Source organism: Taudactylus pleione, unplaced genomic scaffold, assembly GCF_031769625.1.
Source record: "Taudactylus pleione unplaced genomic scaffold, aTauple2 ptg000188l, whole genome shotgun sequence".
In the NCBI taxonomy this organism is placed as follows: Eukaryota; Metazoa; Chordata; class Amphibia; order Anura; family Myobatrachidae; genus Taudactylus; species Taudactylus pleione.
The window spans coordinates 4598208-4624901 of NW_028284590.1; the positions used below are offsets into that span (position 1 = coordinate 4598208).

The 26694-nt window shown below is 43.1% G+C and overlaps 1 protein-coding gene across 9 annotated transcripts in view; it reads left to right on the plus strand.

The window, feature by feature from the left end:
• The window catches only part of PCBP3 (poly(rC) binding protein 3), a 72826-nt gene extending 48736 nt beyond the window's left edge, over nt 1-24090 (plus strand). For 3 of the 9 annotated variants that reach the window (XM_088476376.1, XM_088476375.1, XM_088476378.1), the window contains exons 9-15: nt 1844-1987; nt 4654-4695; nt 10568-10646; nt 10975-11034; nt 12714-12766; nt 17306-17475; nt 22179-24090. In XM_088476376.1, the coding sequence (XP_088332502.1) occupies nt 1844-1987; nt 4654-4695; nt 10568-10646; nt 10975-11034; nt 12714-12766; nt 17306-17475; nt 22179-22215 (585 nt within the window). In that variant the 3' untranslated portion in view covers nt 22216-24090. The remainder of the gene's footprint in view (nt 1-1843; nt 1988-4653; nt 4696-10567; nt 10647-10974; nt 11035-12713; nt 12767-17305; nt 17476-22178) is intronic. The other 6 variants (XM_088476377.1, XM_088476379.1, XM_088476380.1 and 3 more) reach the window with 3 other exon arrangements.
• The last annotated feature ends 2604 nt before the right edge of the window (nt 24091-26694 follow it).

The following is a 26694-nucleotide window of genomic DNA, read 5'->3' on the forward strand; positions in this document are numbered from 1 at the left end:
CGGGGGAGTTCTCACAGACTCCTGGGAGATCAGGAAGTCCTCCCAGATCACATCACTACTCCACCTGCACTTACCGCTTGGACTTCCCCTCTGGGAAGTTATAGAAAGTAGGCAGGCGTGCATGAAAGGCGCTTCAATATGAGACTTATGAGATTTATGAAACATCCTAAAGATGACAAGTGGAGGGGTTGCCCGTAGCAGCCCATCAGATTATAGCTATCTACCTATCTGGTAAAGTCTGTAATATGATAGCTACAATCTGGTTGCTTTGGGCAACTTCTACACTTGTCCAGGGCCATTGAGACAGCCACGCCTCCCAGATTTGGCCACACCCCTCAAGAAATATAAACCAATGGAAAAGACTATGCGCTGCAAAGGGGGACATTTGTCCCCCTCAGCAGCTGGCCCGGGCCCCCTTCTCGGCAGTCCTGCCCTCGTCCTCTTTAGAAGGTTTGAAACCTCTAACTAAATGTTCTTACACACTGCTTTGTGTGTATTTACACTGCACCTCTACAGGAAACTGGTGCAGTTTCAAAATATATCTAAATCTAAACTAAATTAGCTCAGATCTCAGCTATAGACAAATGACTCATTGGCTGCACTACAGTGTTATACTGTATAGCAAGCTAAAGTAGCAGAGATAACAACTGCAGCTCCACCAACTATCCTATACATAACATTCATTGGTCTGTTTGTTTGTTTGTTTGTTTGTCTGTCAGGCTATGCATTTGTATACCCCTACACCGATTGGGATAAAACCAGTTGGATCCTGGCCAGGTTTTAGGAGGGTTGGGGTCCCGGTCGGGGTATGCAATCGGGAAGCCGACTGCCTAAATACCGGCAGCCGGCTTCCCGACTGTCATATCCCGGCAAGGGTGAAATGCCGGGCGTCTAGATGTAGACGCCCGGCATTTCCCCGACGCCGGGAGACCGGCACCCGGCATCCCGATCGTAGTGATGCCGGGCGCTGTGAGCGGACAGCCGTGGGGGGGAGGGTTAGGTTTAGGGCTCCCGGTGGGGACTTAGGGTTAGGCACCCCCCCGGGAGGGTTAGGGTTAGGGAGGGTTAGGGTTAGGCACCCCCGGGGGGGACTTAGGGTTAGGCACCCCCGGGGGGGACTTAGGGTTAGGCACCCCCCCGGGGGACAGGGTTAGGCAGCCGGGAAGGGGGTGGTTAGGGTTAGGCACTTAGAGGGAGGATTAGGGTTAGGCACTTGGGGGGAGGTTAGGGTTAGGCAACCCTAAGGAGGGTTAGGGTTAGGGGGGTTAGGTTAGGTTAGTAGATACTCACCTATCCATGATCAGGATTTCCAGCGCTGTCGGGCTTCCGCTGCCGGGATCTCTGCTGATGTCGGGCTGCCGGGAATCGAACCATGCGGCCGGCGGTATTTCATACCAATTCCCCGGTCGGATCTCCCATTAGTGTATGCTGGGCAGGACTCTGACCCAGGGAGCCTGTTCTGTGCCTTCCACTGGATGGATTTGAATGAAATCACATAATAAAATTTCATAACTTGAAGATTTAAACCCGGGTAATGTCAGGCACTTCAGCTAGTATATATAAAAACACAATAAAACATGAAAGCTTGTAGAATTTAAAAAGTGGAGCTCAATTCAAATGTTATTGTCCTCGGACATCTATGTGCAAGACCTTGCTTTGGCTATACATGATGTCAGTCATTTAACCAGGTATCTTTTTTTTTTTTTTGCACCTCACATTAATCACATTTTAGAACTGGTTTGTTGAATATTAGTAGTTTGAGGTTATTTTACACCTGGTGATTATTGTCTGTTTCTGGGGGGTACTCTAATATTGTCTCTCCCTCTCCTGTCCCTTCTCCTAGTCCCCACCAAAAGGTGCCACCATCCCTTACCGTCCAAAACCCGCCTCCGCCCCTGTCATTTTTGCAGGTGGTCAGGTAAGAGCGGACCCACTGGGTGCCTCCGCTGCCAACCTCAGCCTATTGCTGCAGCACCAGCCTCTGCCCGTTAGTTTGCAAAGATTTTCTTGCATGTTCTCTCATCCTGCTGATTATCACTCATCAGACTGGAGCGTTAGCTCTGAGACACAGCCGGGCCTAGTGTTCAGCATGCACAAAGCACAAAGCTAAGACACAAAATAAAGGACAAAAGGGGACTTTTCCCAATTCTTCTAGCCCTTTTTGTTTTAAAATGAGTACCTGAGTTCTATGCAGTGCACTCTAGAAATAATTAGCTTCTCAAAGTTTGCATTGAGAATTTGCTGTTGAGTGTAACCTGGCATTATGGACTTTGATAAACCATTAAATATTCCCGTTTGCAGGCCAAGAGAATATTGATCCTGTACGGCACCACGTTATAGCTGTAGAAAATGGCGAAATGCGCATGGCTTGAATCGCCTGTATGGTCTTTGTCATTACATAGTACCATGTAGTGCTGCAGGACATAGGGGGAGAGATGTCAAATGCTGTTGGAACCCTGGGAGAGAGGAGGGGGCCCCCGGATGGGGAGTGAACACAGGCCCCTTCCTCTCTTAATACGCCCCTGGTAGCGCCCCTATCCATACAGTGGCAAGTGGAGATACGGCTGAAGTGCGTACAACTCATCTGGAGCAGGCACAGCGGGAAAACATGCAACATACGCTCCACAAACAGGCATATATTCTACTCTGCATTAGCCCCTAATAGTGTGCTTTCATTCATTCATTGTGATCTATTACTTACTTTTTTCAGGTCTCTTATTACTACATTCATCCCTTTGGTTGAATGCAGGGTAATGGACGATGGCTATCTCTGTAACCACCCGTTAGTCCATGCTGTGGTTCTTACATCATGCATCATTTAGTTACATAACATGCTGATTATCTGATACACTAATTGACATTGCCTGCTCCTGTCACATTACAAGTTACATGTTGCTTGTAGATGGAATGTGAAGGCTTAGATGCCTAGAGTAAATCATTCTTATGGCCCCTTCACAATATTACTTTAATGTACATAAAATGTTCCGGCAGTGATACTCAGAGCTAATGGTCACTCATCCTATGCATGATTGGGAGGGTAAATCTAGCTGTTTGATCTGCTCCCAATTTAATTAAGGGACTAATGGGAGTTGTCTTTATATCACTTTTATCTAAACAATGTCTAGATTGTAATTACTCACATATGTTTGGTACTATAAGGCAAGAGCAGTATGTAGACTAGAAACAGCTTGTATCCAACAGTGACTTCATCTACCTAGCCGAGAGCTATCTGCATCTCTTTAGCGCAGATTTACAGGTAGACATCAAAGGTCTGTCTATAAAAGAAATGCAAAGTAATAAGGCGAGCAATTTACTATATATCAAAGCAGTGGTAGATTAAAGCTATCAGAGGCCCTAGGTATTCAAGCAATGGCCCAACGCCACAAATTCCCCCACTGAAACTCAAACTTATATGTATGAAAATCCCCTACAGAGCACGTTTCATTGGAGCACACAGCACTGATTTAAATAAATGGCTCAAACGTTGTCATTCAAGGTGTTCTTTATTTATTGACATATTCAGACCCAACTCCACTTTTGTTTTTTCTCTTTTTTGTCAATATCATACTTAAAAATATGGTGTTGAATGGGGATGGCTTAAACCCTCTTTAATCACCGGGATCCAGGAAAGTCTGTCAGTGTTTATCGTAATGGGAATCATGTGTAGACCCCTTAAATGCTTTGCACTGCCTCTTTCAATCATGTTATTTAACACCATAGGATGGAGGTTTGGAACAGTTTGTGCATGAAGAGGGGCTTCAAAATTATTTAATGCTTGTTTGACATATATCGTTTCAAATAATTACAAAGAAATAATTGAGCAGCAGGAAACAACACATTAGGGATAGCACTGGGAGAGGGCGAGGGTAGGTAGTGGGTGTGGGGGGGGAGTGGGGATGAGAAGGAAGGGGGGAGAGGTATACATCAATGTGTGAAGCGCGTTCAATGCAAGTCATAATAGTGGGCAAAGAAGAGAAAGAAAGAAAACAAAAAACTGTCTAGGGGACAAGAAGTTGGGAGTGGAAGAGGGGTGGTGGTGCTGTTAGTATGAAACAGGCAAGGCACAAAATCAAACTAAACTGTGTTTAAGGGGGGGATTGGCCTCAAAGTGATCATGATTTTCTGGACGAGCCTGGAGCGATATGTAACAGGGCTAAAATCACTTAATTTCTAATAACGTGATGCCCTCTTCAGCCAGGACAACCCTCTGCTTCAGTCTCTCCCGGCCAATGATAGTAAATGATGTACCGGCCCAAGGGGGCAGGTCCAAGCCCTTTAATCATTAGCTCTACTGGTCACAATTGTCATTCTTATGTTGTGTTCTCAGAACAAGTAAGAGTTATATTAACTTGCTGCATTAAAGTCCCTCATTAGCGAGGGTCCTACTTGGAACCATTCATAAAACTGTATAAATAAATAAAAGCGATATAGAACATAGTTTTTCTACTTGTCACTTAGTGAAATAAAAGGTAGCGTGCATGGTATTTCTTGTGATCCCCTCTGTAAAATTTAGCGAGGTTGAGGGTGATGTATTGCACCTCCCTGGGTTAAACATATTACGATATTCACAGTCATTCTCGTCTTGTATCTATGGCGCTGTTTCCATATGTGCTACACCGTACTGACATGCTTTTATTTCACCTTCTGTTTCAGGCCTATTCCATCCAAGGACAGTACGCAATCCCCCATCCTGATGTGAGTTCTCATCTCTAACTTTCTACCACCCTCCTCTTCCGTACACTTTCTTCCCCAGCATGCTGGTGTTACTGATAATTAATATTAGACTATAATATTAATATGTCTGAGATGGGAGCTCTTTATCTGTTACACTGCGGGCAGCCATGGGACGTGTGTCACAATAGAAAGAGGACTTGGCTTTTTCCTAGCTATTGTTCTAGTTTTTATACTATATATCTTCAACACTAACAGGTGATCTTCAGACATGATAGATAATACTTTAATTGTCTATTTGATCATTGAGAACAAACAGCACAGAGAACACCTGACAGAGTAATAGACGGTTGTGACCTGCGTCAGAGAGGGCTTTCTCCAACTCATGGAGGAATGCAGTTGCTGGGCATCGGCACGATGCCTGGCTACACACCTATCAGCCAGTTATTGCAGTCCCTACAGTGCAAGTTTTCCTAGTCACCTCTATGAGGAGCAAGACAAAACTTGCGTTGTAGATGGACGCGTTTTGCCATTCCAGAGCTGCAAATCATGTCGAATTGAATTCCTAAAGTCTTTAATACCAAAGCAGTGTTTTGTTACAACCATGATAGATAAGTAAGGGCCCCAAATGCCCTTCCAATAAACGAATATACAAAAGAAGAATCCTTTGATGCAGAGGGATAGAAGAGAGAAGAAAAGGTCAAAAAGTGGTCAATGCAGAGTTGAATGCAAGTCGGCTGCATTTGCACTTACATTGTGTACACATTACTAAATGCATATATTCACCTGTATGCTGAGCTGTATTCATCTCTGCCACCACGCCACCTCTATCCGAGCACTTGGCTTTGTAGCTGTCATCATCACTTACACCACCCCTATGCCAAGACACCTTCTGCCACCCTCGCTTAACTTTGCCTACATGAAAATGCCCGTTACCACCCAGTGACACCTCTTCAGCTGCAAATGGAAATGCGGTAGATGTGTATACTCCATAACACACGCACAAAAATGTGCAAGGCACGCTCCGCACATTGGGTGCACGTTCTACTCTGCATCATCCCCATAGTGTGAACCATTTTTACTAAAATATAATATAATTGGATAACTTACAATTTTGCAGAGGTAACAAAGTAGAAGTAATTCTGTACAGTACGTCAATCATCTGTAATCTGTCTGTGGCTAGTTTATCCTTAGTCCGTGTCACCACATTTTTTACGCGTTTCGCAATTCTCTGATTACGTCTTTAGAAAAGTGGTGGCTGTACTATTTCAAGTGGTTATTTGAACCGAACCAGTTCAGCCTTCCCAGTGATCATCCTAGATTAAAGGTCATTCACAAATTGATAGTGTAACTTCAGAGGCTTACACAAATTCAGTACTTTGATTATTTGCCTGGTCATTCAACAATGATTTTACTTCAGTTTCAGGACTTTTTGAGGTGCATGAGGAAGCTGATGTTCCTGGATGAAATAAGTCAATAAAAAAAAAACCTCTCAGTGTATTAAGGTGAACATTTACTGTATATGTAATCACCTCACTCAATCCCCCTCCTCCTTGTCTCCTTCCCAACTCACCACCCAACTCCTCACCCTTTCCTTTTTAGTATGTAGGCTCTAAGCAGCATGTTAACATTTGTCGACTTGATGGTGCCTGCATTCCGGCATCGACATAGACAGTACCGATTAAACATATCAATCCCATATATATTTATAGTCAACAGTCAGAGCAGGACCCTTTCAAAGACCACATACAGGAGGCACCAGCCTAGCAGGGGAGGCAGGCGATCTGTTTCATTTTCCTACTATCTTTTTTTTCTTATGTACCCCTATCAATTTAAATAATTAATGATGATTTTTAATTACTACTGAAACATTCTAGTTCATAAATATAGGACATTGTTGATATTTTAGGGCAGGGATGGGGAACCTCAGGCCCGGGGGCCGTATAAGGCCCCCGGAAACATTTGGTCAGGCCCTCGGAGCTTTATTCTGCTAGCCTCATCTGGCAGCCAGAATCTATGCAGCAATGCCGCCTGGAGCATCCTTAGGAAGCTTCAGATGGTCACACCGCTGACCTTACAGATCCCCAGAGCATCATCAGGATACTCCGGGCATTGCTGTAATCACCGGCGATTGTGGTACCGCCCCCGTGTGACATCACACGGAGGGATCGTGGCTGCACCGGCCCTGCAAATTATATTTTATAAATCAAAATGGCCGTCAGCAGAAAAAAGGTTCCCTGCCCCTGTTTTAGGCTATAGAACTCTGTAATGATTAAGGTTAATGTGTGCAGGACTGGTACTACCATTAGCATACCTAGGCAGATACCTGTGGCTCCAATGGTTAGGGTGATCATAAAACATTTAAAGCATTCAACACATGACATTTAATTCCCCCACAGCCCCGCCACTCATATTTCTGGTTGCCAACCTGAAGGGGAAGTAGCCACCAGCTTCCTAAATGTGAAACTGCTGCCTGCTACCCTTCTGTGCCAGTGTTTTGCAGGGCACGTGGTGTTTGTTTGTGATGCCACGGTCCCAATGTGAGAAGAAAATACAGTCAGCCCTACCTTCCGGCTGCCAAGGTAAGAAGCAGCTGGGTTGGCTGTTTCTGAATGGGTGACTGGCGCCACCGAGGGAATCTCCAGGGATCTCCCTGGTCCTGAAAGCGGAGACAAGAAAATGTAAAACAGATTCCATAGTGTGACCCAATGTCTCCGCTGTTTGGAAAGTAAGGTCAAACCCATATTTGAACATGTTTAGCATATACTGTATGAAAGTTTGGGGACTATAATGTCAAAAATCGACATGAAATTACTGATTTCTGCATTTCATCTGTACACTGTTCCAGACTTTGAGACAGGGGCGTATCTATAATGGGTGCTGGGTCCAGGGGGGCCCCGCACCGCACACCCTGCACCCATAGTATTATTTACCTCATCCGGAGTCCCACGTCAGCGCAGGGGTCCGGCGCTGTAAAAACGACTGGAAAATGTCCGCCGCAGCCATTTTCCCGTCGTTTGCGCATGCGCAGTACAGGGAAAATGGCTGCCGCAGCCATTTTCCCGGTGACCTGCGCATACTCTATAGACTCTGGGTGCACTCTAGTGCCCAAAGTCTGTAACTGCGGCACTGGCAGCGCACAGCTCAGTGCGCTGCCGGCCGCTGGGAGGAGAGGAGGGGGCTGGTGTTGGAGACTGCACACGGGCCCTCTCCTCTCTAGAAATGCCCCTGCTTTGAGATAGCTGTCAATCTCATAGAGTCCCTTTAAATGATGGTGCTTCTCTATCTTGCTTCATTTCAGAGCAGTGGAAAGCCAAAACTCCTGTCATGGGGGAGATGTTTCAATCCTTGGAGAGAGATAAAGAGAAGTTGCCTAAAGCAACCAATTGGCTTCTGTCATTTATCTAGCACAGATGTAATGACAGATTCTGATTGGTTGCTTTGGGAAACTTCTCTTTATTTCTAAGGCTTGATACATCTCCTCTATAGACTGTCAATCTCTTGGTATGCTCTGCACAGACTGCATATGTGTGCAATCATCCACAGGGTCAATAACCCAGAAAAAGTAATTGAGCATTTTCTTTCTTCCTCTCAGTTGTAGTGTGGGAGTAGAGATTAGATTCATTAAATAAAATAATACTTTTTAACAAAGATGCAAAATATCTGAATAAAACAAATGAATTAAAGACAGAACAATCTATTTTAACTATATGCTCTATATATGATGCAGTAATTGAATCTTTGTTTTTTGTAATAGTTCTTTATGTACTATCATTCTATAATGGCAAATGTTTTTCCATTGTTACTGGCGATGTTGCGTCCACATGAGTAACGCAGTCATAGCGTTTGTTCCCCTTACAGTGACGTAGCACAGAGTATTGCACCAGGCAGAAGTAAAATCTAATGTGATTACATGCCCTTAGGCTTTGTACCCTGCTAATCCTGCATAGCTGCCCATCTTGGCTCCCCTGAATGCAGTTTTTAGGGGCTGATTCCTGTAGTCACGAGGCTCTGTTGGAGCTCTGTGAGTATCGCTTCAGCACACATTAGCAGCAATTACGGTAATGAGACCATTGCTCATGAGCGCTAATGAGCTAAGACCATTACCTTGGCATCCCGCAGAAACCTAATGCGCGACCCTATTATCGAGACCTTATTGAATTGGCCCCTCAGTATCCTGATATTATTTTATGATGTCTACCTGGATATCTGGTTGCACTAATAAAAAGAGTCATGAGCTGTCTTTGATAAATGTCATTTGTTGGCGTGTAGCCTTGTCCTTCATTCATATTGGACATTGAGAAGAACTTGGCTGAGAAGATCACCGCCCCCTACACAAAGCGGGCTCATGTGATGGTTACAGTTACACTACACCCTTCTTGTAATTACATATACCTCTGTCTGTGCTGTCTATCAGTGCTTAATGCTTACACTTATGCGGGGCAAGTTCCTATTATTCTTCTATTTATATCATCTTGTATATAACAGAAAAAGGCAACTTTGGCAATTATGTTATATGCCCTCTCTCTCGGGTCACTCTTCTGGTTACTCCCCACCCTCTCAGCCTGTAATGACTATGGGGCAGGGCCCCTCTTCCTTTGTCCTCTCCTCCTAGCATTAACCCTGTCACTAGAGTGAATATTTTTCCATCTCCATTTTTCCCACCGGTGACTCTGATCCTGTCTGTCTGCCTGTTTAGTGAGTACAGACTCATTGGAGTAAATTTACTAAAGTGAGAGTTTTTAGAGGTGAGTTTTTGAAGAGATGTTGCCCATAGCAACCAAAACTCTCACTTTAGTAAATTTGCCCCATTGAGTGCTGTATGCGCCCTTCTACTGTGCGAGCAAACCATCGTTACCTGCTTTTATAAGCCTTAGTGAGTCTTAGTGAATCTTACACTCTACACCCCCCACCAATGTCTGGGTTTTATAATCATGATTATGCTACCCTATGTATTTTTGCAATCATTGTACAACACTGCAGACACTTTGTGCTGCCCTATAAATAGAGATGATAATAATAATAATAATAAGGCAGAAATACAGCACATGTGAAATACTTGTCTTGTAATAAAATAGAAACAGTGTGCTAACCAAGCAACACACTTTTCTGGTTTAGTAAAATAGGTTTTAGTGCCCAGGGCCATAGAGATGGATATGTGAGCAATTCAGGGTCCTGGGGTCCCCACAACCTCTGCATCTGGCTAGCAGGGTGCCTGGAATGACACCCTGCGGCCAGTAGCTTTGCTACAGTGCTGCCTTGAGCAGGTCTACACTTCCTCCTGATGGCGACCGCGCTCCCTCGCGTGAGTCAGGGAAGGGGCCAGCAAAGGGCACCGGTGAGCCCTACTCTAGCTCTGTTGGCACCTGATTTTAAGTTGCCCCGGCAAACCTTGATTTATGGTTTTCCCTGACAAATGTGATGCTTAGTAACTGCTTAGCCTGTGCTGAAACAGGAAAATATTATAAATGTAGAACGGCTGTGCTGCCTGGGGACATTCCCACATATTAACCAGGAAAGATATAATTAGACTATGCGTTAGTAGTCCTCGTTACTGTTGTGACTAACATGAATTCGGGCAGCCAGAAGGATTTTTATAATAAAGCAGTACAACATAGGACACCGTTTCCCGTTCCTCCTGTCTAATGTAGTAATTAAAGGCCTATCTCGATGATAGATGTGATTGCGCTATGAGGAATAACTAGAGACCTCCAGGTCATATCCACTCCGTCCTTCGGGCCAAGTCCTCTCTCCTCTAGGCTGTGCGCATGTCCCATGGCTCCCTGGTAATTTATTTTGTTTTATTTTATTATTTGATTCTGTTTTCTTGTGCCTGTGACTTCTTGTACTCTCTAACAATAACCTTCTTAGTTCTAATGTCCCTCCTACCCCTCAGCAGTTGACCAAGCTCCACCAGTTGGCCATGCAGCAAACCCCCTTTACTCCCCTCGGACAGACCACCCCTGCTTTCCCTGGTACGTACCCAACTTTCCCGTTCTAAAGTCTTCCTTCTTTTCTCTTCTCACGTCTCAGGCATTTTCACTTTTTTGTCCATGTATGGTTTTTATGCACTAATGTTCGTGTAAGCACACCGCAGTTAGTCATGTTTTACACCCCATATTATATGGCTGGGTCTTAGATCATTTCTATTGGTGGTTCTGCGATAGGCAAAGTCAGTTCTTCCATAAGTACTGCTGGATTTTATACCTTTTATCATCAGTTTCTGAGCTTTTTGAGATGATGTAAAACATGCAAATGTTCCAAAGGGCAAGAAAGTTAAATATATTTCTTCTTTCTCCTTAGGAGAAAAGCTGCCCTTACATTCCTCTGAAGAAGCTCAAAACTTGATGGGCCAATCAGCAGGTAACACACTTGTAGCAGGACTAGATACATTCACATAGAACTATTTTTGTCAACACTACTCCGGTGCCCTTGGGGTTAATGATCGTTATATAAAAATTATGCTAAAATAAAGTAAAAAGAAAACCGCAAACTTGTGGGTCAGAGGCAAAGGAATTGGCACATCAGAGAGTAAACTGCGGTGGTAGAGCCACACACATGTTTTATGGACACTTCTGTAAGGTTATCTGTCATTCATCTATTACACGGATTCAGTGATGATCCATCCTGTGCATCCTGCAGTCATTCCAGGCATCAGTCTATTGAAAAACCATACAACCTTCTGGTGTAACCAAAATATGCTTTTCTGTATTCAGTTTTCACTCCACAAATTGAACATAACTATGATAGTGGACCGGATTCAGTACGGATCACAGCTGCGATCGCAGCTGCGTAATCGCACGCAATGCAGCTGTGAAACTATGCTAATGCCTGCCTGATTGTTTTCTCTTGTATCTGAAAAACGTTCTTTTCATGTGTAGACAGACCACTTTAAAGCACTTCTACTTCATGAAGAACCAGAATGGGCCTATGGGTAGGCACTGCTCCATTTGGCAAGCCACCCCCCCCACCCCGCCTACAAAACGGTGTGAGCTGTCGATCACCATCGACAGCCGCCCCTTTTGTAGTGAGCCCCGGAGCGAGACAATTTCTCTTTCGCTCCGGGGCTTGCGCACGCGCAGTGCGGCCGCTGCGCGTGCGCAGGGCCTCAACATCGACCCGCTTGCGAGCACTCAGCGCTTGCGAGCTGGTCTGAATGAGACCCACAATTCCTACAGTATATTCAGCATCATTCTCCTACACAGGAAAACCTAACTAACATTTTACTGTCACATATAATCATTATACTAGTTTATTTACACATATTTAAGGGTAATTAATCAGTTTGATTTGTTTATTTTCTTGTTAATTTCTTGGCCAGGTTTGAGGCTGGGCAATGTTCGCAGGTTTATCTTGGTTTGTTTTGTGTTTGGTCTTAAATATTTGAGATTGTTAAGTATGTCGCCAGGCTTAAAGATTTTCTGAGTATGATCTCGGTTATAATAGAGGCTATAAGTACTTTTTTATATTTTTATTATATACTCAAGTTTTTAGGTTGTACATTTCTACAGTTTTACATTTTTTTATTTATAAATGTTCCAAAAGAAAAATTATTTTGTTACATTCACTGGTTTTTTTTTTTTTTTACATTGCTCTGTGTTTACTCCATGTTTCCTTAGACGTTTGCTACAATTCATAAAACACATGCTTTATGCATACTTTTATATTGGTAGTAATATGAGAACGTGCTTGCAGCAGGTAGGTGCTGTTGGTTTCCATTATCAATCGTTTGGTGGTTTGACTTGAGTTGTACAAAGAATATTAAAATGGCAACACTACATACCAACCAACTACATAGATAATGTTCAGGTAAGTAGCACTTAAGAACTATGAACCTGTAAATAAAGCCACATCTGGTATATTCTGCTAAGGTGAGTGAAAGGGGAGAGCCATGGGGTACTGTGAGAGAAGTCTTCTAACTCTGCACCCAAGACAGTGTGGGCGGCTGGTCTAAGAACACATGAGATACAATTGGAATCTATGAACTGGGTACATTGATTATTATTTTTGTATCACTCTAATACCCTTTCTTCACATAATAGGTATGGATGCCAGTCCCCAGGCAAGTACTCATGAACTCACCATACCAAATGATGTGAGTACAAATCTTTCCAACTCAGCTGCTCTTTATTCCAAATCTTTTCCAATCTATGGTTCTCACTTTTGCAATGAAAACCTCGCTGCTTATTACTGTCATAGAACCACAATGTAGGTGACTAGTGTGTGCCGTGGAAGCTCCAGCAGTCTGATTTTGCAGATCCTGGGCCTGCTTACAGAGATGGAAGCAGAAGCGCGCACAGCAACGTCTATTGGCAGTTACCTGTGTGCGACTTTATACAAATGCTGCTATAAACTCCTTCTCTGGTGTACAGCCGCATGCATTGTAGTACACCCGTTGTGAGCATACTAACATTGTTATTTGTAGAGAAAACCTTCCTGTTAGGATAGGCTGCAGAAATCGGGTTACAGTATTCCTTTACAATTAACGTATATAATATTTAATGCTTTTTGGTTTTTGCTTTTTTTTCATGTGCATTTGGCGTGAGATTTTGCGTGTTACGTTGTCATTGTGGCAGCTATGGACATTTGTGTGACACACGCCTGGTCACACCACTTCTGTGATACCAGTAACCCTACGCCACATGTGTAGGGTTAATATTCAGATGGGATGCAATCGGGAAGCCGACTGACATTATACTGACAGCCGGCTTCCCGACTGTCATATCCCGGCGAGGGTTAAATGACCGGCGTTTAGATGTAGACGCCGCTCATTTTACTGATGCCAGGAGACCGGCACCTGGCATCCCGATTGTAGGGATGCCGGGCGCCGCGAGCGGACAGCTGCGGGGGGGAGGGTTAAGTTTAGGGCTCCCGGGGGGGACTTAGGGTTAGGCACCCCCCCGGGAGGTTAGGGTTAGGCCGCAGGGAAGGGGGTGTTAGGTTTAGGCACTTAGAGGGGGGATTAGGGTTAGGCACTTGAGCGGGAGGTTAGGGTTAGGCACCCCTAAGGGAGGGCTAGGGTTAGGGGGGTAGGTTAGGTTAGTTAGTACTTACCTGGGGACGATCGGGATTTCCAGCGCTGTCGGGCTGCCACTGCCGGGATCTGTTCCTCTGTCGGCCTAACGTTGCCGGGAATCGAACTGCCGGCCATGCGGCCGGCGGTATTACATACCGATTCCATTCAGATGTGTCCACATTCATCTTACTTACTTGTGCATTGTACAGCCCTAATAGTCGCGCCATGCTGTGGCGTTACTTGGTAGCGTAGAACGTCTTTTCGTGCAACTTTTTACCTTCAAATGCTTCATATTTGCAAAACGATAGGAATAGGATGCACAAGAAGCTTCTGATTAAAATGATATGATATATTCTGTGTGTGACAGCGGGTGTATCTGCATGCGAAATGCTATGTTACAGTGTTACAGCCGCTGACACTGTAATGTAGCATTTCGCATGTAGATATAACCGCAGTCACTCACAGAATATTGGCATGCCGCATATCATTTTAATCAGTAGAAGGTGCTTGTGCGTGCAATTTGCATCACTTTGCGAATAAGATGCATTTGAAGGTAAAAAGTTGCACCAAAAAGATACTTGGCGCTACCAAGTCGCACGGCGCTAGCCCGTTATGTGCAGATACATTTATTTTTTTGCATGCCGGATAAATGCTGGCTGCTTTTGCATGTAGCCCACCAATACAGGACAGCTTTATTTTTACACTGCAATTTATATTTCAGTCTGATCTGTTCCTTCCAAATCCAAATCTCTCTGCACATGTTACACCACCCCCACCTGCAGTGCAGCATGGTTTGTCCCGTTGCACAGTTACTTGCTCTTTCTTGCTTTGCTCCCTACTCAGAATCAGGCCCTCGGAGAGTAAAATGAGTAGTTTGGAGGGTGAAAACCAAAACTGTCATCAAGGTGTGGTGGGTTTAAAGTCCACACATCACCATTGGTTTGGGACATTCCGCAGTGGGGTTTTAAAATTAATAAACAAATATTTTAAATAAAGAATATCCCCTTACCTTTTTTCTAATAGGTGCATGCTGTTCAGCATCAGGGCCCATCATCTGGACAGATTTTGGGTCGGGGGCGTATGCAAACATATGGTGCCCTGCGTAACTGAGGCATGCGGTACAGCATTTGGTTCTTCCTGATATCTCTGTGCTAATAAGACTAATAATAATAATTAAAGTAGTGCCCCCAATGAAAATAACTAATTGTCCCCTTCTAATAAAATGACAAAAATAATTGCCCCTTACTAATAAAATATAATAGTGCCGGCATATTTGTAAAATAAAAAAGTAGTAATTCCATTTAAAAAAAACAAACAAAAAACTCCAGACTAAAAAAATAACCTCACTGGCAACTTTGAAACAAGTCACAATCTATTTAATTTCCCCCAAAGTAGTCAAATATGTTTGTCAAATACTGTAAAATATTGAAATATCCTGCAAATTTTTTTTGCCAGCAGATGAAGTAGGCAACAAGCGTGACAACCAGCCCCCAACTGCACAAAGCAGGACTGGTGTCTAATTTGGGTGCTTAAAAAGCAGCAGACAGTACCCCCTCCAAGAGGATACCGACCACATACTAAATTATTCTAGGGCTCTTTCTGACAACCCTAGGCTGTGGGAGACAGGGTGCTTAACAAGTTTAGGATTCCTCGAGTGGCAACTTTGCGAGCCTAGTATGTCTGCTTATTATAGCGAAGAAAAAAAAAAGAGAAATGTAATTTAATATATATTTTAATGGAATAAAACATTCCCTTGTTTACCGCTTTTTAGAATATAAATAAACATATTTGATTCTTCTTGTTCCATCATAATCTACATGGACAGAAAAACTCTGGAAAAATACTTAGAAAAATATGAGAAAGGGAGAAAGTGGGACCATCCTTCACCACCAGCCAATCACAAGCTGTTTTCCATGCTGGTTGCTTGTGATTGGCTCGCGGTGAAGTAGAGTCCTGGAGAATAATTTGTTTTGATCCCCTTTTATTGCAGTCCTTTGTAATGAGCTTGTGGTATTTCTTTTTATAAGAGCATGTTTCCCTCCCACCGCTCAATTTGGACTATGGCAGATCATGGAAGTAGAAAAGAAGATTTTATACATCTGTGGTTTGATTGAAGTTGTCTGATTGATGTTCAACCAACAGATACTTAAGCTGGGTACACACCGTACGACGGCGCTACCCAGCGATGCCTAAATGTGATGTAACGATACATCACATGCACTGTACACACTGCACTATCCAGTGTATAATGGCGCGATATATCGTCACACGATGTAACAGCACTGCATCGTTCATTGCATTGTCCCTTCTGCCATGCAGAACAGCAGCTGGGATGATGTGATGAACGACGGATCGGGAGCACGCACTATACGATGTGTACGATATAGCATTCTGACTCGTGTCGGAACAATATATCGTACGATACATCATATTATTATTATTATCGTTTATTTATATGGCGCCACAAGTGTTCCGCAGTGCCTTACAAAGTACATAAACACATAGGTTGATTTACAGTGACTTACAGTACAGTACAATACAATACAGAACATGGATAATATACATTGCTACATTCGCGACCATAACACCCAGATAAGCAACAATGCAAAGCAACCAAGTGTTAGGTGCCACGGTAGAGAGTAAGAAGTAGATGAAGGTAGAGTAAGGAGAAGCACAAGAGGGTAGAGGGCCCTGCTCATAGGAGCTTACATTCTAAGGGGGAGGGACAGACAAACAGGGGTGACACAGTTGGGGTAGACAGGGAGGAAGGAGCATGTAGCAGCAAGTTAAGGTGAGAGCTGGAAGGCTTTAATGAAGTAGTGGGTCTGGAGAGCCCGTTTGAAGGATTGAAGAGAGGTGGAGAGTCTGATGGGGAGAGGAAGGGAGTTCCAAAGGTGAGGAGCAGCGTGGGCAAAGTCTTGGAGGCGGGAGTGGGAGGAAGTAATCAATTGGCAGGAGAGGCGGCGTGCATTTGTTGAACGAAGAGGGGGAACAGGAGATTGAAGGGAGATGAGATCAGATAGTGTGTACCTTGCTTTACACTTAGACCACAGAAACAGCCATTTCATTCATTTCAAATTAAATTTTATTCTTTTTTTTTATTATTTGCAGCAACTATCGTTGTAAACTGTGATTCTCTCACATCCCATCTATTTACAATGATTCAACAACACAGCAAGTAGCTAGCCATGATACTGAATGTGCAATTTATCAATAGTTTGGTGTAAAATGTGGATAAATCACACTACAGTACATCATCTGTACGGCAGACTGGCGGAGCAGCCGTTCAAAAAATGTATACATATTAATGAATATACTGCATTGCAATTACGTCAAGTCAACATCTGCACTTGTTACCTTTGCAAGCATACATATATATGAATTAATTGCAATGAAGTGTAATGTATCATATGGATTTAATAATATTTTTCTTTTCATTTTTAATTTAAATATAATTTAAATATTATAATATATAGTACACCTTTAGAATTTGAAGCAGGGTAGTTAAGGGGCGCGTTAAGGTAACAGATGCAGTGCATTACTTACTATGGTGTACCCACCTGGCTATAACTGTGCCCTCCCACCTGTGGACATGTTTCAGCTGCTCTCATTTTCCAGCTAATAGGTTGCATCATCGGACGCCAAGGGACCAAAATCAATGAAATACGACAGATGTCTGGAGCACAAATCAAAATTGCCAGCGCCATGGAGGGGTCAGCAGAGCGTCAGATCACCATCACTGGGAGCCCAGCTAACATCAGCCTCGCTCAGTACCTCATCAACGCCAGGTAAGCAGAGTCTGCACAACACAGAAATGCATGTCTCTGTCCGGGGGCCTCATATAAACCTACAATGACAGAATATCCAATTATTGAATTAATAATAATAATAATAATACAAAGCAGTATAACCACATAAAAGCAGCACATTTTGCAGGCAACACTTTTCATAACTTAAATGTCAGTGGCTTCAGTACACGTTCTGTTAAACCCAAGATCACCACATTAAGCTGGATATCAGTTAAATGATCATCATTGGATCATAAATTACTTATTGCATCCAAGAATGTGACATTAACGGGCAATTATGCCTTGGCTGGAGGAGGAGGTGAAGGCTTGTGGCACAACCAAGGGACTGTGACCCAGTACCAGTAAGCTGCACTAAAGCCGACCTCATCACAATAGCAGTTACTATTATTATGGCAGCATACTATGAGCTAGTTGGCTGACAACATGTTCTGTATTATTATTATTATTATTATTATTATTATCCTTTACTAATAAAGTGCCAATGTAGTACGCATTGCTGTACATTGAGAGTCTCATGATGCAAGTAACACACAATGATATGAAACAGATTGTAAAGTTTGCCTTGCCCATATGAATTTACAGTCTAATGCTGGGCATACATCCTCAAATAGAAATGTCTGTCAGACTGACAAACCAACATCTAATATCATTGCCAGATTATGGCACCTTCATTGGATGTATTCAGCCTGTCAGCATGTCAGATAGTTGCAATTAGAGCAGCGATTATCGGACATGCTGGACGATTTTGCATGTCCGACAGACCGTTACTGCTCGTTCACGGCGATACACTGTACAGTTATCGTCCCCTGATCACATGACTATCGGCTGATCAGGCCGATAATTGAACAGCATTAGACGATAATTGCCCAACATTAGACGTTTGAAGAACAATGGATACATAAAGTAGCAGAATAAGAATTGGTGGCGGAAGTGGGGAAAGTTTGTGGCTATGGTATGGCAGAAGTACTGTAGTATCAGCCTCCAATTTTAAAGTAGGCATTTCCAAGTGGCATTTCCATGCAGCTAATGGTAGTGAGACATGATTGGAATGAGGAAAGACAGTGGGAAGTGGAAACATGAAAGATGAGTTATCCACTGTACATACAGTATCTTAAGACTATCAGCTGCTGGTTTAAATGATTGGCTGCAATTACAATCTGCATGGGTGAATATGGATGTTGGACCATATGCCAAGTTGTGCCCATCTATGTGAATACACTGCCCCTATCCATACACTTAGGAAGCATTGTTATAGGCAGACTACTTACACAGACAAAGTATTAATTCACACTTGTCTCACTACCTCATTATGTTGTAACTCAAGGAGAAGGTGAAGGCTGTCGTCTTGTCTCTGGTAGTAAGTAATCTTGTGATGATGCCATCAGGATTCTGATTTTCCAGGCTAAGGAGGACTTATTGGGTCTCCGTAGACCCTGATATGGGCTCTCTGATACTTTGAAGGAACTATAACTAGTGTTAAGGTGCATATCGATTTAGCGATATTTGCAGGTGATTGAATGATAACGACGTCGTTGACGTTCAATCGCGTGCAGATCGTGCATGCACCGGGCACTTTTATGTCGGAGACGACAACCGAAGCCCGTGACCTCTGGTCGTTTCCGACATCTGTCATCGCCTGTACATGCTGGTCAACCTGACGATCACGTCAGGTTCAGCATGTACGGGGATGATGGATGTGCCTACACTGAACGACTGAACGTTCAGTGTAGGCACAGCACAGGCATAGAAACGACTCCACGATTACAATGTCATAATCATGCTGTGGTTTCTATGTCTAGTAGTAGATACGCACCTTTAGAGCAATATTATACTTAAACTAATAATAAAAGGGAATTAGTGGAGACTTACAGTAGTAATGATCCCTGACACATCAGACCGTAAGTGGCAGCCAAGCTGATTTGCCTCCCAAGAAGGTGTAGTCTGTTCTGGGTCCAAAGGTTTGCACAGAGTGAAAGAGGACTTAGGGCCTGATTCAGAGCCGCTCGTAAGCGGCCGCTCGTTCACTCCGAGCGATGTTTGCCCAACTGCGCATGCGTACGGATCGTTATACGCATGCGCGAACCAGTCAGTGCGGTCGAAATTCATGTGCTCGCAAAATAGCGAATGCCTGATAATTTGAGTGACAGAAAGAGGCGTATGTGGGTGGTAACAGGGGAAGGTGCTTGAAAACGGGGAGTGGAGATCCGATCACAGGCGTGCTTAAAGGTCAAAACGGGCGTTTTAAGGGTGTGCATAATTAAAACAGCAGCGTCATTGAGCACGTCACTGGGTAATTTTATAGCCAGAACTGCTCGCAAAATTGTGGTAGCAAAACCAACCACAAGAATAGCGAGCAGTTCATACCCTGGTCGATGTACTCGATTAACCTAATAAATAGCGGACATGACGTAGGATGCGAGCGGCCAGGGGGCGTAGTTTCCCAAAAAACGACCGCAAGTTTTGTTTGCTCGTTCAGACCTAGAGGCGTGAACAGACCGCAAAGAGCGAACGGTTCATTTGAATAGCCACCCCTTTTTTTTGAACGAACGACCGCAAATAGCGACCGGCTCTGAATCAGGCCCTTATTCCAATAAGTCCCAGCAACCATGGATAAATTATACTTTTTGCTACATCTTCTAAGCAATGGCTTTTGCATTTAATTTAGAAAAATGGGTGGCGGAATGCAGGGGCCTCCTCAGATTTCCAGGATGAGGCACAACCTTTTTTTCTCTGCAGAAAGGGCTTTCATCTTCTGGAAGTTCCAGAGACCAGGGCCTTCCCTATACTTACAGTGGAATGCATTTTGCACCTTCCAATTTAAAAAAGAAAAGAAAAAGTTGCTAGTTACAATATATTTAATCCCAGAGATACATGGAATTTGGATGTACAGTATAACTGCATGAGCCAGATATGACATTTTTTTGGAAGTATCTTCTTGAGATTTAACCTATCTTATTGTCTCCAAATATTTTTCTGGTTTAGATAGAGAACTGTTGTTTCCTGGATAATCTCTATTTAGCTTCACAGCTGATGAAAGCTCGTTCTATCCAAATGCGTCATTGTCGTTTTGGCACAAACACATAAGTTAATAAAACCCTTACACTCGGCGAACAGCATGTGATGTTGCCATGCACCTCAGCTGTAATGGACATCAGGCGTAGAACAATTCATGAGGGCGCTGCTGGGGCCAGATCCTAAATTTATGATGTGACAGAAAGTTTCACAATTTATTCACATCTTGTTCAAATCATTAATCCTAACCCTGCCGTATACACTGTCCACGTCTTCGTGTGATTTTAGTACACAGTCTTATGTAATACTCAAGTGCCAATCTGTTCCCATCCATTGTAGGAGACTTCCTCTCAGTTACAAGGGTTTCAGAAAGTCTTCTGCATGGTCCACTCCAGTGGAGGCTCCAGAGGTGGGGCTACATCGCAGTCCAAAATTCAAATAGGGGAACCACAACAACTGCCAGTGAGTCCCGGGCTGGTGATGTTTGGCAGTGTTTGGAGTGGCAGTTGGTGTGGCTCCCCTATTTGAATTTTGGACTGCGCTGCACCTCTGGAGCCACCACCTGTCCACACACAGGATACATGAGTGTAGCCTTTTGTCCTCACCTCTGGCTCATGTTCATCAGGTTCTTTATTAAGATCCATTCTCTTTTAAAATGCATTGTACTCACTACTTGAAAAGGTATTTCAGGGTGACTTTGATAGCAGCGCCTATGCACACAGTGCTGAAGAGGGTGCGTACAATTTGGGAATTGTGAATAACGCTAAAATGGCTTACAGTGCTAACAAATAGATTTTTGCTAATAGCGGTTTACAGTTAGAGCAGATCTGCCTACTCTCACGGAACGGCCCGGGGGGCTTCTGAATCTCAGGTGGTGACCCCAGCTGCCCCTTAAGAGTATTTAAGTCTGCTGGAGCTGCCTGCGTCCTCCCGGGACCGCCATCTTCGCAAGTGAAGTGAACGGTCCGGGTGGCCGATGACGCGATTCATGTCATTGTATAGAGAGGGCGGAGCCACAATGACGCAATCGTGCCGTCACTCTCCCCTCTGCCCACCTATGCTGCACCACGCCCCCGGTTGTGTTGGCCTAATTGTTCCCTCCTATATAGTCAGCAAGTATGATTTAGAGCAGTAGTGTCAAACTCGGGCCCTTCAGCTGCAGTGGAACTACATATCCCAGCAAGCACTGCCAGAGTTTTGCTATTAGCGCATGCTAAAACTGTAGTAGGGCATGCTGGGATATGTAGTCCCACAGCAGCTGGAGGGCCCAAGTTTGACACCACTGATTTAGAGGCTATTCTGGTGAGAGTGACTCATTTCTGAGCACCATCAAGTCTGACTGTTACAGTCACAGTGCAATATGGGATATGTTACTTTATCTACTGTCACTAATTGCTGCCTTTCTTTTTCCCCTTCAATCCTCATCCATCCATCCACAACTTACATGTTGTATGATCCTACATGTGTTGTTCCTCCATTACATGTGCCTGTGAAATACCATGTTACTGCCACCTGCTTACAATTGTGCTTTCTTCTGCCTTGCTTTACTTTCTCTCTTCTCCTCTTATATTCTTCATCCTTCTGCGATCTCTTGTGATCTCCTTCTCCTCCTCTTTCGCTCACCCTCCTCCTCCTACGTGTCATCTTCCCCTCCATCTTATTTTTTCCAGGCTGACGTCTGAGGTTACTGGAATGGGCGCCCTGTAACTGCCACTCCTAAGTCACCCTACTCTGACCCGCCTGGCCACTGCCGTCCGTCTTCAAGATTCTCTGCTTTACTCCATCCTCCCTGCTACACTACAGACCTGTGTGATAAGTGCAGGACTTTGCCAAAGCTGCTCATGTAACCGTACGTGTAGTTACGTGTAGCTCCAGCATGTGACATCACAGTCACATAGGAACACGCAGAACTTGTGAGAGACTGCATTACAGGCCTGCACACATGTACAACTAATACGTATTGCAACACATGCATGCTGAGTGATGATCTTGCATTAAAACTGCAAGCCTCCGCATACTGGTCATTACATACTGTATATGTTCTAGCTAGATTCCATGTTCCGCATATTTACGTTTGGTGTTCACGCAGCAACACATGCATGCAACATATACTTTTTGAAAGGGTCAATATTGACAATCAGAATTATAGGAAGTTGGAAAGTCCATTATATCTAATGATTTATTCGCTGCTGTTTCGTTTATTTATTGTAATTGTTATTTTGGATGGATTGGTCACGTGATACTGAACGTACATGGATTTGTGTTTAGTAATTTGGTAATTAGCATGTTCACATCACATCTAGTACAAGTAGGACACTAGCTGTAACCCATAGCGACCACTCAGATATTAGCTTACATTTGATTACTCTATACTGCTACAAGCTGATACCTGATTGGTTGCTGTCAGTTACATTGGAGGAGTTCTCTTTGCACTACATTAATAATTAAGCCGCCATAAAGCTGAGTAGGCCAGAAAGTGCCCAAAGACAATAGTAGAAGACACAGACTACTAGAGACACAGGATATGATCTTGGTTTAATATGATGTATTAAAATTACAACTCCCCACTTTGTTAACGTTCTTTGTTAACGTATTCTTTAAAAGGTTAAACGCATTTGTACAACCACAGCTGGTTAGGCACCTCCCCCTCATGTATCTATAATGATGATCAAAATCACACCTCTCTCTTAAGCTGGGTACACAACTATACAATTTTCAGGCCGGTCACCTGGTATTGGCTCGATGATTATATACGTGTCTATGCAGGAGCGTTAGCCGTCAAACAGCTTAAAACGCTCCTGCAAGTGGTCGCAGCTCATGTGCAGTTTAATATAAACTGCCCGACCTCCCGATTTACTGAAGAACGTCCACACTGAGCTAGTGCGGTGTGCATGGGGGTCACACGGATCGGATAAACGGTCCGAGGATTGGAACGTTCATCTTATCTGCCAAGTGATCAACCAAAAAATTACGTGAGAGGAGGTTTGCATAACTAACAATGGGGTGAACAAAGTTGTAGAAGTCCTTTTAACACAGTGGGTAATATTTAGCTATTTAAAATAACACCCATCAGAACAAATATACACCAAACAGGATATTCTAAAGTATTATAGCCCTGCAGTATCCTTTCTACGAGCTCCTACAAAATCCACACTCTCTACTTTACCAACAGTGTATCGCCCCCGGCTTCTGTTAATATGGTTTCTTCCGCACAAATGAGTCTCTCATCAGCTTTTAGATAACAGTCCCCAAATACTACATATGTACATAGATATTTCTTGCTTATGGCATATAACAATGCTCCCCACATTACCTCAGTACAGAGATTATTATACCTCGTATTCCATTAAACCGATCATTTCTTCTGCTCCAGACGCATCTGATTTCACTGTTGGTTTCCTTATCTGGGCGCCCTTAGCTTCCGATGCCTCCGCTGTGGAATGAAACTTAGTTGATTTAAGTATGATAATATTGTTTTGTTCTTTGAGCTTATTGATGTGTATGCAATAATTATATGCAAAAAGTCTAATATATATTATTCTGTGCACATTAAAGACTCCGACTGCTTATTTGTCAGTGCAAGCTAACCTGCAATATTTATTTATTATTATTATATATTACCAGTTATTTATATAGTGCAATAAAAATAGCTAGCTAGAGCAGCGCTGAATGAAATTTATAATTGTCACAATTTATTAGACACAACAATTAATAAAATTATTAATAAAACAAGTCTTCCTTCAGTATTGAATGTACAGATGTATAAGGCACATATAAATTAAATTATGGACATGCATGTCTGAAATAGAAAGCTCACATATAAATGAGCATACACCCTGGGCAGGCACAATCAATGTTCATAGGCACCACACAGAATTCAGTTCCAAAAGGAATGCTCCAGTTTGAGAATTCATCTTTACCGGCTTGAAGAATAGTCCAGAGACTAAAATTGGAGGGACAACAAACTATGACTAAGGGTATTTTTAATTTGTCCTCCAAAAAACTGTCCAAAGACGAATTATCTCTGTTAAGCAAAGGTCTAAAATTCTCTCCGTCTGTAGAACCAAATATTTTTGATCTATTTGTAGATCTGAATAGATTTATCTGTCACCTTTGCAGACAACGATTCTTCGCAAAAAAAGCGATGACTCAGGATAGTCAAGATACCCACCCTATTCTCCTTGATTCAACCGATGATACCATTATAGACATTTTACAAAGCCTACAGGAAGAGTCTAATCCTACTGAAGGAAATGAGACACTCCAAAGAATATATAATATTGATAAAAGAGGTCTGAAACTTAAATCTGAGTTTTTGCCATCAGTTTTAAGAGCAACAATATTGAAATATTTTATAAAACTACATTAGAGAGTATCCGAACTTTATGTACATTGAAAGAAAAATCTAGAAGAGTAATCTAACTAAACAGGAAAGGAAGGCCCTTAAAGAATTAACCAAAGATTCCTCCCTTATAATAAAAGAGGCGGATAAGGGAGGAGGTCTAGTATTACAGGATAAATCTGACTACACCAGAGAGGCTCTTAGACAACTTGGAGACAACAACTTTTATTGTGTAATTCCAAAAGATCCTAATCTGGTTTTCCACTCAGAATTAGAAGGGCTATTGGTGCAAGTATTGGAGGATGGGGTTATATCGAAAGAAGAGCTCAGATTTCTTCTACCTCCTTTTCCCACTGTTTTGGTTTACTATCACCTTCCCAAGATACACAAGTCCCTCACTTCACCCCCGGGACGTCCCATCATTTCTGGTGTTAACTCTCTTACTTCATTTCTTTCTGCATATGTGGATGGATAGCTTCAACCATGTGTCTCTCAGTTAAGATAACATATATGTGATACTACGCATTTTTTATAATTGATCCAGGGAGTTAGGTTTCACCCATCATATGCCTTCCTAACCCTGGATGTTCAGAGCTTGTACACAAATATGCCCCATCAGTTGGGAGTAGAGGCAATAAGGAATACCTTGATTCATGATGCTGATCTGACCGAGAGACATATACTATTTCTTTTAAATTGTATTAGTTTAATTTTGACTCACAATTATTTTATTTTTTCGAGCACCTTTTATCTTCAGTCTATGGGAACGGCCATGGGGACTAGGTTTGCGCCATCTTATGCCAACCTCTACATGGGTCAAGTTGAGGATGAGCTCGTGTGGGGTGGTGGAATCGGCGACCACCTGGTCCTCTATGGCCGTTACATAGACGATCTGTTTATTATTTGGGATGGGGATCTTGACACTGCTATGGATTTTGTTAAGTTTCTCAACACTAACACTTATAATTTAGTTTTCACTCACTCATTTGATAAGAGTAAAATTAACTGGATATTACCCTTGAGATCTCTAATAATCAGATTGTGACTTCAAATCATATGAAAGATCATATAATCATATAATTCCTTATTGCCTCTACTCCCAACTGATGGGGGACATTTGTGTACAAGCTCTGAACATCCAGGGTTAGGAAGGCGTATGATGGTTGCCACCTAACTCCCTGGATCAATTGTAAAAAATGCGTATTATCACATATATGTAATCTTAACCGAGAGACACGTGGTTGAAGATATGCATCCACATATGCAGAAAGAAATGAAGTAAGAGAGTTAACACCAGAAATGATGGGACGTCCCGGGGGTGAAGTGAGGGACTTGTGTATCTTGGGAAGGTGATAGTAAACCGGAACAGTGGGAAAAGGATGTAGAAGAAATCTGAGCTCTTCTTTCAATATAACCCCATCCTCCAATACTTGTACCAATAGCCCTTCTGATTCTGAATGGCAAACCAGAGAAGGATCTTTAATGACAGCTGGTATGACCACTGGCCCTTCCCACCTGTTTCAAGGGAGAGTGAGGGGTGGTAGAGAGGGACAGGGGGGGGGGAGAGATAGGAAGAAAGTGTTGGGGTAAAGAAAGAGAAAAGGAGGTAGGGAAATAGAGAAAAAGTGGGGGGTAGGGGAGAGAAAGAGAGGGGGGAGCAGAAAAAATATATAGATAAAACCCAGACAATACTGAGCATTATAGCAAGTATTAATAAGTACTACTGTTACACATGCTGTTTTATTTTCTATTGTGCCAGACAGGAATCGGTATGAAATACCGACAGTCGGGATCCTGGCGGTCAGAATCCCGATGCCAGGATCCCAACAGGGTTAACATACTGA